Source organism: Haliotis rubra, unplaced genomic scaffold (assembly GCF_003918875.1).
Source record: "Haliotis rubra isolate DU_JTF1 unplaced genomic scaffold, ASM391887v1 Scf428, whole genome shotgun sequence".
NCBI lineage: Eukaryota > Metazoa > Mollusca > Gastropoda > Lepetellida > Haliotidae > Haliotis > Haliotis rubra.
This window is the reverse complement of record NW_025767111.1, coordinates 72,955-87,790: the sequence shown is the minus strand read 5'-3', so window position 1 is coordinate 87,790 and position 14,836 is coordinate 72,955. Positions and strand designations below refer to the sequence as shown.

The 14,836-nt window shown below is 40.8% G+C and overlaps 1 protein-coding gene across 1 annotated transcript; it reads left to right on the top strand.

Moving 5' to 3' along the window:
- The first annotated feature begins 407 nt into the window (after nucleotides 1-407).
- On the top strand, nucleotides 408-12,247 carry LOC124288874 (transmembrane protein 26-like). The gene is made up of 3 exons (XM_046725446.1): nucleotides 408-601; nucleotides 10,563-10,704; nucleotides 11,465-12,247. Exons 1-3 carry the CDS (start codon nucleotides 408-410, stop codon nucleotides 12,245-12,247), a joined length of 1,119 nt encoding a protein of 372 aa, XP_046581402.1.
- The last annotated feature ends 2,589 nt before the right edge of the window (nucleotides 12,248-14,836 follow it).

The following is a 14,836-nucleotide window of genomic DNA, read 5'->3' as shown; positions in this document are numbered from 1 at the left end:
CTTGAATTTGCGAAAGTGGACAACTGCAATGGTCAGTTAAAGACTCTTTTAACTTGGCCTTAAATTCAGCCACATATAATTGATTCAGATTCGGCATATCAAGCATGATCGAGTTGACTGGAGAAGGAAATTTATACAACATTTGTGATTTGAGTAAATTTGACTTTGATGACATATTCCATGGTCTTTTCGGTTTGGTAATTTGTGACTCAAGTTCACATTGAAAACATAACCCGATATGTGGCTTTGTGACTTCCACAGATTCGACATCTGACTGTACATGGCATGTGTGAGCAAGTCTAAAGACTGTTGATGTCAACATGACCATCTGTCTCGACAAAAACAGAAGATCGTGATTTCTAGGAAACGACAATAGACAGGAAAATATTGTCTTGTATTTTGTAAATATGGTTGTCATCCGATATATCATCAAGGCCATCTTTGTCCGGATTATGCTGACGTCACACAGCTTGTTGTCAGTGTGGCGGGTGGTCGACGTGACGAAGTTCCGTTACTACTGGTTACTGCTGGCCTCCAACATACTTGTGTTGCTGGAGACGTATTTCAGACTCAAGAAGAAGAAGGGACAGGAGGGAAAATGGTAAGTGACTTGAAATAAAAGGAACTTTCCAAACGAACAGCATGTCATTTTAACGGCATACAGAACCATGATAAATTGAGTTATGCTTTCAGATGTATATTATCACAGAGGTAACACGTGCATGCGTGTGCAGTTTAGTAACATATATACGAGGTTTTCGACTCACGTATGTAAAAAGACGTGTTTAAACATTATTTGAGTTGTTTTACTGTGACGTGAAGTTGGGGAAAGCGCAACGTCAAGGAAACGAAGGTCATGCAGCCTCAGACGTTCAGTACTTTGGAGGAAACATGATGGCAGAGTTAGAAAGAGGGAGGTTTTCAGTCAGGTCACTCCACTGTACTGATTATCGTCAACAAACAGATCGTAATTTCAAAGTTGAGCTTCCTGGACATGTGAGTTGCTTATATCCGGTGTGTCCGACAGAAACACATCCAGTAAACAATGGTGACAAGAGACATACTTAACGTCTCAAAGTGGTAATGGGGATTGTTACTAACTTCAACATTGGATTAATTTATCACTTCTTGAACAGATTAATTTGTACTTACGTAAGATAGCACGCAAATCAGTTCCGTATATATGGTACGTAACTTCACCGTAGAACTGTTGTCTTCAGGATGTTACTGTTTGGACAGTGTGTTGGTATCTGTTGTAACTGAGGCGGCCATAGTCAAGACTGTCACTTGGGAGGTGTTGATCACACACGCACAGACAACAAGTCGGTGAATAGGTTTTAAATTTAAGTGAGTAAAGGTCATTTTATGCCGCATTCAACTACATCATGTATATTTTGGTTTGTAACATTAATTGTTATTAGGGAACTTATCTATTCCGATCTCATTGGGTGTGTGAATTTGTCAGCTACCCCATCCTCCTCCAGACAACATGCTGTCATTTCTGATGATAATATATCTGTAGCTGACGCTAACAGCATGCTGTTACTCCATGAAGGAAGTTCCAACTTTCACGTAACAGAGACAAAGTATGTCCGATGCGATTCCATGTTTTCATTTGTATCATGCGTTCCTGTAATTTTAGGTAAACAATGTGCCACTGAGACACGCTCCCCTTTGGGCGGACACCCAAACTAAGCAATACTGTTCATAAACACATGCTGATTTTATTGACTCTGACATTCACCTCTGGTTTTAGAATACTTCATATGGAAATCGTTTTTTCGGTTCTATTTAACCGTATATAGATATGCTATAGTTATATTTTTATATAAGTAGATTTTACCTTGCATAATGCATTTCGCATTTGGTCGAGCTCCATTACAACCCAATATACGTAACCCTGTCAATGTCACGTATATTGCAATGATTATACAAGTAGAGATTACCTTTCATGGTTAGATACAGACTCGGTGTCATTGTACTCGTCCTCTGATCAATGACAAAAACGCATTCATCAGCACCCGTGTCACTTCCTGTTTGTAATTGGGAAAACGCAATAAAAAACTGATATTTGCGGCATTAAGTGCGTCAATTCTGAGATCTTGTGTTGGTATATTGCCAACAACCATGGGTTGTGGCCGGTTCTTGTCTCATGACCGTTGACTATAACGTTATGAATGCGACTACCACTGAAACTCTATTACTGCACCTGACTGTGATATAATCCATTAGATCCCATTGTCATTCACCCGACTGTCATTGGGTACCATCAACGTCACTATGGTGGATGTTATTTCATTACCAACACATAGTGAGATGAAGGATGTGTGTATTGGAAACCGGGTACATAGAGAAGAAAACAGAGTTACGGTTCTTGTTGTCTAGCTCATCCTCGTCTAGCGTCCACCACTCGAGATGTACATGCCCTGTAAATAAAGAAGAGCTTTTAAGTGTACTAACTCTTACATTCAGGCGTCATACAGAAACGTCATCGGATGGAGTTTTGTGTGGAAACAAAGGGCAATGCATGAAGCTACGGATGACTCTGTGACTCACTAGCTACGTATGACACTGTGACTCGCTAAGCTAAGGATGACACTGTGACTCGCTAAGCTACGGATGACACTGTGACTCACTAGCTACGAATGACACTGTGACTCACTAAGCTAAGGATGCCACTGTGACTCGCTAAGCTAAGGATGCCACTGTGACTCGCTAAGCAACGGATGACACTGACTCACTAAGCTAAGGATGCCACTGTGACTCGCTAAGCAACGGATGACACTGACTCACTAAGCTAAGGATGCCACTGTGACTCGCTAAGCAACGGATGACACTGTGACTCACTAAGCAACGGATGACACTGTGACTCACTAAGCTACTAAGCTACTAAGCTAAGGATGCACACTGTGACTCGCTAAGCAACGGATGCCACTGACTCACTAAGCTAAGGATGCCACTGTGACTCGCTAAGCAACGGATGACACTGTGACTCACTAAGCTACGGATGACACTGTGACTCACTAAGCTAAGGATGCCACTGTGACTCACTAAGCTAAGGATGACACTGTGACTCACTAAGCTACGGATGACACTGTGACTCACTAAGCTACGGATGACACTGTGACTCACTAAGCTAAGGATGACACTGTGACTCACTAAGCTAAGGATGACACTGTGACTCACTAAGCTACGGATGACACTGTGACTCACTAAGCTAAGGATGACACTGTGACTCACTCACGCAGGCCATTTTACCAAAATGGCTGAGACGACATTGAGGGCAATTCCATCCATTATTCGTGCATCGATTGTTCGTTGCCTATTCTTGCTGCACAATGTATTAGCAGTCTGGTTGCTGGCCTCAAGACTCTCTAACAGCAACTACTTGTCCATGCTGCTTCTGACCATACCACTTCTAATAGAAACTGGACATACAGTATGTTTTCGCTATGGGAAGGACTATGTGTGGTAAGCAATATTGTAAAGGTGGTGGTGTCGTGTCCAAAGCTAAATCTTTGAAAATTCAGGTTGATGTACATGTCAGTTTCTAAAAGTGAAAGCGGGGAAGAAACTTTACGTTTTGTTCAATATCAGTATATGGCTTTTAATAGTATGACAAAAGAATTACATCACGGTACAGAGATAATTACAGCTCCATATTGAAGTGATACCTTATTTTGCTAATCGTATTAACGGAAAACCCCTGCTATGTGGAACGCAAAGGATTAAAACAGTTAGGAAAATTGATTCAGGCCCATTAAGGCTGTTTAGGTTCATCATCAGCTCTCGGATCTTGCCCCCTCTACACTTTCTCTCTCTCGGAAACTGTATGGAGTCCCTTCAGTGCTCAAGTAGCAACATACACGAAAAGTTAATGTCACGCAAAGAACGGTCCGGCATATTTCTATAATGCCACACATGTTTTATTAAACGTATTCTGTTAAAGTGATAATTAAATTGTTAAATTCACCTCCGTTTCTCAATCGGTAAATCACAGATGAATAAAATGACAGATGTAGTGGTGGAATTGGGAGAAAACTCACAATCTTCAAGGCCATCATGTGCGATTTCATTTTGCTCTGTCAGCTATGCATACATTGGAATGACTTTGTACCAATGGTGATTCTTAAATTTATGTGTCGAAGTTATGTTATTCTTGAAAGTGTTCGGTGCCTCCTCTGGGGCAACTGCCATATCCAGTGTGGCTGATTGGTTTGTGCTGACTGGGCCGTGGGGTTTTATCCTTGTCGGTCTTTAACCCAGTAAGAAACCAACTTCTGGGGGGTGATCCGGAGCTGGCTGATGTACGTTTGGTTCAGGGGGATGAATCCGGGTGCAAACCCTTTGTTCGTCAAATTAGATGCATCATTATAATTTTTTCAGTTAATGTTTAATCAGCACAAGTATGTTTAAAACCATAGGAATCGTACTGATTTCAAGGCATTGTCTATATTACATCTTACACAATTCATTGACCACAATGCGATACCTAATGAACTTTTACTATAGTGAATGTCTTTCCATATAGAAGCCGCATACCGCTTATGATGAAACAGGAACAAGGCATGTGTGTCCTTCTCATTATTCAGGCAACTAACAAAATATTGGGAATTTTGATTAAAACTAACAGACCAAACATTATATATTATAAACAGTGGTTTTAAAAACTGTATGTACCTGATATTCAATTACCCCCATTCCTCCCATATTCAGTTACACCTAAACCATAACAATTTCAGATAGGTATTACTACAGACTACGGCAGCATGTTGGTTTCAAAGTACAGTATGCCCCTTCCTCTCCCGCCGTAGAGAGGTGGGCAGAAGAGTTTAAACGTGAAGAGTCTACAGGATAATCCCTCTCCTGGAAACCCTGCGACGTCAGTAACACTACAAAAATATCTGAATTTCCGATTCCACAATAATACTCTAGCTCTGTTTGAAGCTGATGCAGAAAGACTATGTGACTATGGATGAAACTATCTGGGCTCACCACTTCCACTTCCTCCAGTCGAAGCCTTAACAACAATGAAATGAGTGGAAGTATTTCACTTGAAACATCACCAGAGAAGGCAGCGACTGTCTTATCATGAGGAAAGTATTACAATCCGTGCTCTGGAACAGTCATCAGGGTGGACTATCTCTTAAAATGTCACACAATAGACCTGAGCAAATTACATATGATATACTTTGGAGGCAATTACAGGATGAAATGGACTTCTACCATTATTGCAGTATCGTTGATTTATGCACGTGAAGCGGAATATGTCCCAAGATAAATCACTGTAATCGGTTCAGGTCAAAATTTAAATGTGAGGCTCCGAACTTCAATGAATCCTTGACTTTGTACGTCAGGATAGGTTCCCTCGTAGGGTTACGAAGCGACCATACTGATTGGATTCATTCATTCACTGGAAAATATATAAGCCATACTCGTTTTGGTGGAACATAACATTCAAACATGTAATACCATATATCATAGCGTATTGAACAGTTATTCAACACCACAATCGATGCAGTGTACATGTTCGACATAACCCCATACCATGTGTCATACTGGTTACACTGATGACGTTGTGTCACATTACTTCAGTAATAACCGGGGATCCCACTGCATGCTCGTATTTTATGACGTTTCTCCGTACGTACTAGACTCGGTAATTACTGAGTCTAAATGTGACAGTTGACTGTTTACCTATTGTGGACCACACATGTCCTTGTTGCCGTGGAAGTACCCGAGTACTTTGTTTTGAGTAAGCCGACTTGGTGTGGCTGATTACATTCGCGGGTTATATTAATATCATTAGGAGGTTTATGGTTGAAAACACTTGCGTCAGAAAACAGATTACCGAAAGGATCAGACTCAGCTGAATGCGCCTTCTTGCGATCAGGACATGATTGCATACATTCTCAAGCTTCTATTATTCTGGGGATTGTTACGTAGAAGATGAATAATAGTAACTCATAACTCCCCATCCAATTCCGAAAACAAAACTTAAACTCCCAGCAATACGAGTAACCAGTATCGAGTATCTGCTGATACAGATTCCATTAATTGTGGAGGGTAAAATAGTCGGGAAAATTATACGAATGGATCCCTGAAATACGAATTGACTGTTGAGCTTAGTGTATATCCATGACTTGTGGGCGTTTCGTCTCTGTTATATTTTTAAAACATTTATTTCATTCTTTATTGGATACAGCTGGGAAAGTATTAAAGCGTTCTAAAATGAATATTTAGACTTTTGTAATTATATATGTGTATTCCTATCTCATTTTCAATGATTCACGAGAGACACTTTGCCTTGCCCTTATCTTCGCTTTGCTTTCACAAGCAGGTTACCCATCCAATACACCTGTCAGTTGGGCGTTCAGCCTACAGTACTCTGCCACACCATAATTGGACTTTCACAACACAACATCTTTATCTTTTTACACCAAATGTTTTTTGTTTTGTTTTTTGTTTTTGTTTTTTGTTGTTGTTTGGTTGGTTTTTTGTTTGTTTTGGTTTTGTTTTTTTGTTTGGGGTGCTTTGGGTTTGTTTGATTTTGTTTGTTTGTTTTGGGGGATGGTTGTTTTGGGGGTTTTGTCGCCAAATGTAGGATTTTGGTAGATGTACGTTTTATGCTTAAAAGCTGTCCAAAGCAACGTAAATTCTGAATTTATTCATTGCATAAGTGTCCTTTGTTGGTGACTGTTGTGACTAGGTATGTTGACCTAACTTTTCAAGGGGGATGTTTCTGTTGGTCTATAATATAACAATATGATTACCATTTAAGTGTTTATGGAAATATGATAAAACATATGTAATGATCAAGTTTAGCATCAAAACGTCAGTATAGATGGTGTCCAGAAATGACTTTTATCCATGCCACACTATTAACAGGCCCCATGTAAATCCATTAGTTATAGTGCAAGAGACTGGCCATTCGATTTTCTTAGGTTGAGGAAAGCAATGTCTTTTCAAAATAATTGTTCGATTTTATTATTTCATTTTAGTCTTCTCTCAAAGGTAATTGTTCACTGGATGTCTCCTCCGAATATAAAACGGTTAGCCTCTTTTCGACCTTGGCCGCAGGAGTGTTTTGAGACAGATCACTGAATATATTTGAGTGACCAAACCAGGTGCCCATGCGCTACAATAGTTCCCTTTGAGCCGGACAACAGAACATAGGATGGTCGAGGGAACACGTTGACCGGTTCATATTCATAAAACCACAAAGTGCTATATGTGTACACGTCGCGGGACCTCATGTTCTTTTGTCCAGTGTCGGAAATTGACGCATGAACAGTCCTTCCAATATATTACAGGTCTTACAAAACTGTCAACATGTCTTGATAATGACGTTATTTCCCGTCTACATTGTACCTATAATTTCTACACACACACATGTTAGTCCAGACCTGGGATGTTAGTTCACGTGTTGTAGAAGGATTCAATCGTCGTGCAGTTGTCCTTATGCTGTTTATTCAGTGGTGACATGTCCTTCATTACTTCGAATCAAATGTCGGAGATTTAGTGAAACGGAGCAACACATAAAGGGCCAGCGATTACCTTAAGAGGTCATGAAGCTTGAAAAACAGTTCCTTTATTCCAAGGAATAATCAGATTATTCTGGATGGCCATTAGCTCAGCGGGTATAAGTTCCAACGTCGCACACGTTCGCCTTTTAGTGTCGGCCGTTTGTAAGTTTGGACGTTCGTGTGCCTTCGGGACAACAATATGGTGTGACATGGAATTTCACAAACCTTCACCCCGTGAAGAAGTGTTATTTCGTAGATAACCTCTCGTTTGTGGAACCGGGCGAATAAGCAGTGTTTCGACGTACCCGGCAGACTCAAAATGACCGTATCTTTTCGGCTCAGAACTTTCATATCATCATTGTTTGTGCGACTGATGCTTCTCACGCATACATTAATAGCATGTTGGAGAGCTGTGTCGTCTACAAACAATGAATACTACTGGCTTCTGGCAGCGCCCGTTACTTTGCAACTCATTGAGTTTATGGTGATGATGACGTTCAGGAAAGGAGTGGAAGGATTATGGTAAGCGTCTTTTGTTTGCAATAATGGCAAGAAAATGTCATTGTGACATTTTATCTACTGAACTACGGCGGATCCGTATACCAAACCATCTTGATATTGTCTGTGTAAAACATTATTTTTACTGGATTTGTATTCAGTTTTGAACGTATGGAAACGTATGGAACGTTGAGAAAGAACAGGTCCCTAGTAGTTTTTGCTTCTCGTTAAAGCTGTTTAAATTGATGTGTTTTGTGATGAAATTGTGAAGACTCCATGACCTTGTCAGATGATGATACGCCATAGATACGTTAGTTTGGTTTTAACATAGGAGTCCATATGACAAGCCCATGCCCCTGACAGATCATTGTGAATCTGTTGATTTTATTTGTGATTGTGATTTTACGTCATGCTTACCAACACTCCAGATATATAACGAAGGTATGTGACTGACCGTGTCTGACCCAGGGAATCAATATATGTATGTAGTTTTCTGAAAAGTACCCATTTATGGACTGTCGGGGTTTTCCTCTTTACTGCACGTGTTTCCCTGGTATTGTTTCGTTCATAGAGCATTTAGGGAGATTCTTCAGCTGGGCAAAAGAAGTAGAAATTTTGCCTAATGTTTTCGAATTAGCAGAGTTGGTGGAAGCAGCGTTCGAAATATTCGACCAAGCGCCGGTTGTTATTGTATCGACCCGGCAGTTTCAAATAACTGCAGGCCCTTATGGCCTTCAGTAAATCTTTTTTATCAACTCGAATCTTGGGGGTTTTTTCTAGGTTTTTTTTTTCTTCTTCTTTTTTCTTTATTAACGTTCGAGAATCATCCATGATCCATCATATTACGATAACTTACAGTTTCACTTCACGGTGTTTCAGCGCTTTGCGCATAGGAAAATCAACATCAGTCTTTAAGAAATAGAAACGTCTCTCTGTGCCATAGGCTTCGCTAAACGAATTTGTAGAAACAGTGTGAAACTGTGTACAGTGAAGTCTATTTTGTTTTTATTGGTTTGGCTTTAACAAGATGAGCCTGCAGATTTCATTCAGGACCTGTAGATTTTAAAGCCTGCAGGCAGTAGCAGGCACTGATGGCCAACAGGCAAATTAAAGTATTGCAAACACTGAGTGGAAGGTCTGATAAGGTAACTGTAAACAGTCGCCGGTAACTGGTTCCGAAGGCGGATTTCCGAACTGACTGGATCCGGGTTGGAATTTTCGTTGTGTATGACGCGTACGAGATATGGGTATATGTAAATACTGTCAGAACAAAGACATACTACGTCGTCAGTTTCATATCCAAGTGATGTTGATAGCAGGAGGTACGATGCCTACTGCACCATTGTACCTAGGCATGCAATACCGCCCTGCGTCATCTGTAGGTGTCATATAGTCCTGTCAATCACAGACACCGTGTCAACACAACCATTGTTGCTGGCAGGTTGTGCAGTAATAAAAGCTGGGATGTAATGAATGACTTTTCGCCTTTGGTTGTGTATAGAAGGTGTCATGAACAATTGTTTGTATGAGCGACGAGATTTTATCACGTAATGGAAATAAGGCCCCAGTATTGCTTGTAGCGTCACAATATCCTGTATCGGTGTGTCAGTACGCCGGGACCTCTACGATGTATTTGACACAGGCTATGCATGCAGGGAGAAAGGGTTTCAGGAAAGCTGAACAAAATCATCCTGAATATTTATCGTAATTCTTAAATTTCATCAATCATGTCTAATTCAGGACATGGAAGGTTTTGTTACGTGTTTGTAAATTAACTGGAAGAAGAATCTCACCCATGGTAAAACCATGTAAATTTGGACGGTACTTTTCCATTGGCGGATCCAGAGGGGTGTTCAGGGTGGTCGACCCCCCCCCCCCTTTTGAAAATGACTTAAGACCACATTGAAGATTTATTTTGCGTTGGCGGAGCCAATGGGGAAACCCCCCCCTTTTCAAAATTCCTGGATCCGCCATGCCCATGCTGTTCCAAGTTTTTATAAATTTCCACACAATATCAAATCATCAGTATTTGGTGTGTTTAGTAAGATACGCAAGTTTCCGATAGTACTCGCCCTGATGTTAAGTCCAGAAACTTAATTGTCTAAATAATAGACAACACTACGTTGTCCTGTTGTCCTGGACGATCCCACATCATAATTATTAACTAATTGGTTTTGACCATTTGGTTAGTACAACGTAGAGGCCAAGCAACAATGGAGGAGAAACTGAATTTCCTTTGCACAAGCCATCATATCCATTACGATCAAACAAAACGTAAGCTGCATACTGTCCAACAAATATAATTGCATCTGTATATTTGTCTTGAATATATGAATGTATCTCACAGGATTTAATTTACTGTTTTTGGACAAACTTCTCCTACACTTGGACATTTGCGTAACAGGCGTGTACCCGGCGCTCTGTGGTGACGTAGCGTGAACCTAACAATGTTTAACCCCGTCCAGTGCTGCATTTGAAGAAGGTCGTAGTGACTTATGACTTCACGTTATGTTTCGTTTATTTCCTGGATCGTTTCAGGATCTGCCCCTGTTTCTTCTTCTACCTACTGAGCACGGTCCCGGCCATCTGGATCCTGGAGCTGGATCGCCTGGCGCGGTACACGGAGATCTACGAGAGCAGCAACAGCTCCAGCGTGGAGTCACTGTCCGCTATACAGGGGGTTCGTACATCTACACCTGAAATTATTATCCTCGTTTCCTGAACAATAATGGTCGTATATGTGTCTTGTTTATTTAACACAGCACTCAACAACACTCCATGTTCCAGCTATATAACAGTGGTATTTAAATGTATGGTAAACCAGTTATTGGTACACACTGACGGAGTACGGTGACACTGAATAACCAAGCCTGAATATTCGACCCTTTCAGTGTATGCGTACTGTAAGAGAGAACCTAGTCTGCCCCTGACTCCCCACCGGGTACTTAAACCTCGAAACCTCGCGGAGACCACAGACAGTTTATCGAGTTATTAAGAGTCAAAGGCATTAGAAACGTGACTGCTGTGTCTCTGAGTCTAACGATTCTTTCATTCAGTATGGTGATCTACTCAACCAACTGACATATGTACCGGCTCGAGGATATTGTTGACTGGGTCGACCGACATTGTGGGAAGCTACTCATACTATCAGTTACTTGTTGTCTCTTGCTTAGATTACGACTTTGTTTATTGTTAGAATATTTTTGAACGTAGCTTAAAACAAGAAAGGAACAAACAATTTAAATAATGCGTTTTGTTTAATGTTGAGATATTGTGATATCGAAGCCTACAATATCAAACATTGCACCAAAGAGTAGATACATGAAGTTATTAGTTATTACATTTTAATTCAAAGGTTGATGCTGTAAAATGTGTTACCCAGCGAGCCATTCTACACACGCAGCCACATTTGTGACTAATTTGTTGACGATTACTTGCAGGTCTCATTACCCATTACACTGAGTCCAAGCCTGTGGATGTCAGTCATTGAACAATCCTTTCTATTCCTCATCATCATTGGCCGATGGATACTTCCGCGAGGGGAGCTAACTCGTGACAAGCTTTCACAGCTGCTTTTCGTCTACATCGGCATGGCATCTGACATCATGGATCTGTTTGTCCTGTTTGAGGAGCCCGATGTTCGCAAGGACCGCGTCTACACCTACGTCATCCTGGTCCTCTGGTCAATAAGTCTGCTTCAGTTCGCAATCGTCCTCACAGCCACAAAAAGTCCCAAAAAATCTCGCCCGGCTTTAGTGCACCCTGAAGAGGAGTTCGAAGAAGAGAAAAGGAAAGTATGCGGTTCGTGCTGCGGGTGCTTGAAAACCGAGATCTGGAGTCTCCTTCTGTCATTCATGATGCAGGATGGACCTTTCCTCACATGTCGACTTTACGGCCTCATCCGCTACAACCTCATCACCTACAGCATCATCTTCTACACCTGCAAGAACATCTTCGTCGTCCTGCTCCTTGTGTACAGGTTGTTCGTGCTCTGTTGTTTCGAAAACGAATCTGAAACCGACAAGGCTGCTCACAGGGCTGTGAAGAAGGCGGCTGTTGTCCGAAGTATGTCAACACGTGCTGCCAATGCGCGGCTCGCATTGGTCGAGGAAGACTACGCCAACGGCGGCAGCAGACGACAGGGTGCCAGGCGGAGTAAAGGTCGCAGCGTGAATGGTGCAACAACTAAACAAGGCCAAACACGCATCGTTGAAGTCGAATGAGGTTAAAAGTTGTATCCACACTTTACCTTAACATCCTACCCCTGTATACACCGGTTGTTTGAGCAATGTTGTTTCAGAATCATGGCCGCGGTAGCACTGAGGCCGCGCAAATCTTAAACCTCTGCCACATTTATTTCAAACATGGACCTTGTATATGTTTTATGCCGTTACGTAAGACAGTGTTAGTTCACGATATACACAAATGAAGACATTAGGGAGTGGCCATCAAAACAAGCAGAAGACAGAAAGTGTGCAAGTTAATCCCGTTATAGCTTCATCAAGAAACGTCTCTCTAAAAGTGGCGGGGCCGGACTATTCGGCAGTAGCAGCCGTTAAATTAAATCCAAAATGATATTTGTTGTCTGGTAATTCATTTAATTATAAATATTGATCTAGCAGTTTGATAACCTCATGATACATAGGCACCTTAATAGTTTTCGCGCCCTGTTGCAACGTCTGGACCTTGACAGGACCGGCGCCATGGAGAAACACGGCTCCTGTATAAGGCAGTGTGTGGCCATTTGTTTGTGCATATTTACCTGTGAATAGAAGTTAAGCACCGCGTACTTTATGTCTTTCGAAAATGTCTACATGTCGATGAAAGATGAAAAACTGGTACCCGAACGCTGTGTTTATATAGGCAGTTGCATGAACTCTTTATAATGCACAATCTCATTAAATGGACATGTTACACAGCTGAATAACATGACTAATTAGTGGGAAGTAGGCGTTAAGCTTTTTTCGTTAGCTTAACGGCTCTAGTTTCATACTGGCCACTTGCGAAACACTAGGCTTTGCAAAAAAATTGACAAAGTTTTCAATCCAGATTCTGAAATCTGAACACGTGAATATCAAGGAACGTTTAACAGATGGCAGCACAGTCGGAAAGGACCACCCGTATCAATACAAAGGCGAATCAGGCGAAAAGTCGACACTGTCGTTCGGAATACCTCGTTTTAACCTTTTGAGATTGCATGATTAGAAAACACATTCTAACTTTCACTTTCGCTGTTTCGTAAGCGATGCTGTGACTGATCTGATGAATGGTCTTTCTGACGTGACGGGGATATTCTCTGATCGATGTACAGCAATAGCACTAGGCTCTGACGTTAATGAGACTGCATGATGCAAATGATAACAGACGAAGGTGTTAACAGGGCATACCAGCCATGGTCAAAGATACAGAACGGTTACAGATCGTCATTGGTTCATGCCTTTTTATATCGATACCACCGAGTATTCAAACACAATTGGCCGTTTTGTATGCAAATATATTTGCATATGTGGTTAGTTTGTGATGTTGGCATGTGCGTGTCACTGAGACATATAGATACCCGAATCTATTTTAATTCCCGGATTTGTTTTCAAACCGTCTTTACTCAGTGAATCGGATATGGAGACTACACCGTGCCTGGGGCACCTGTCAAACGAGCAGCATTGTCCGGATCAGCATTACACTGTTATATTTCCCGTCCATTCGTATTGTCATCTACCTGCACATGTCTACATAATATAAGCTTCACTGTAGTTCAGTGATCCTGCAAAGTGTTTTCGATGACCTAACACTATAGACAGATGCTTATTGTATGTTCTGTGTTGGTCTTTTCTTCAACATTTTTTCTTTAAGTTTGAATAAGTAGCAAAGTAATGGTTTTGCATTTGTGTCTTAATAAACCGAAACTTATGCAGGCCTCACCCACTAACGGTCTACTGTCTATTGATTTGTTGATAATACAATGGGCGGGGCTTGTCTTGCTTTGAGGCGCTAAATGACTTAATATGGTTCTCCAATGTTTTTTGTGTATTTAATGATTAAATATGCAGTGTGTAAAGGTAGTTTTGTTGATTATCTGTTTTGTAAAATTTACATTTGCAGCCAGCAAGGCTGTACACGTACAAATCGGCGTGCGCACTTTCATACAACTAATATAAATTAAATATGCACACAAACATGTAAACACACAACTATAGCATTTAATAAAGAACGGTTCTTAATAACTATAATTCGTCAATGTCAAAACCTCACTGAAAGCTAACGTGTGCATACGTTGGAACCTACAGGTTATATAGTACACCCTTCACACAAAGCATGGTATTTCGTAATGCCAACAGCCGCATCTTCCAAAGGGGGCATATTCTTTATTGTTTTTGGTTAATAAAACATCTAGGTTTCAGGTTTATTGTAAAGATGTTAAAGAGGTCCAAAACTCCGCTAGATACATTAATTACAATATGCTGAAATATCTGAATATTTCTATTCCCTGTGAACGTATTTCATAAGGGAATTGGAACGACTCGTGAAATACATCTAAATCATGTTGCTCTGGTTCTTGGTGTGTGTTTTGTGTGTAAGTTAGAAGACTCATAAGGTTGTAAGATCATGGAATCACAAATGTCATCATTTTTCAAATATTAATTAATCTCTTGTTATTTTTCCCCATAAGTATAACTATCTCTTTATTCTAGCTACACACAGGTAGGTACATGTTGCGTCCAGCTGTGAAAACCACTGTGTCATTGCGTTAAATTATAACAAATTTGTGCTCATTATGTTCTTTATCAAATTGACATTCTTTTGCTGCTAAGTAA

What these genes read in the sequence shown, in the direction of transcription:
- LOC124288874 (XM_046725446.1), top strand. Translation starts at nt 408, where the DNA reads ATGGTTGTCATCCGATATATCATCAAGGCCATCTTTGTCCGGATTATG. An exon ending in AAGGGACAGGAGGGAAAATG is followed by an intron (nt 602 to 10,562) that starts GTAAGTGACTTG and finishes GGATCGTTTCAG; the next exon opens with GATCTGCCCCTGTTTCTTCT. An exon ending in CACTGTCCGCTATACAGGGG is followed by an intron (nt 10,705 to 11,464) that starts GTTCGTACATCT and finishes GATTACTTGCAG; the next exon opens with GTCTCATTACCCATTACACT.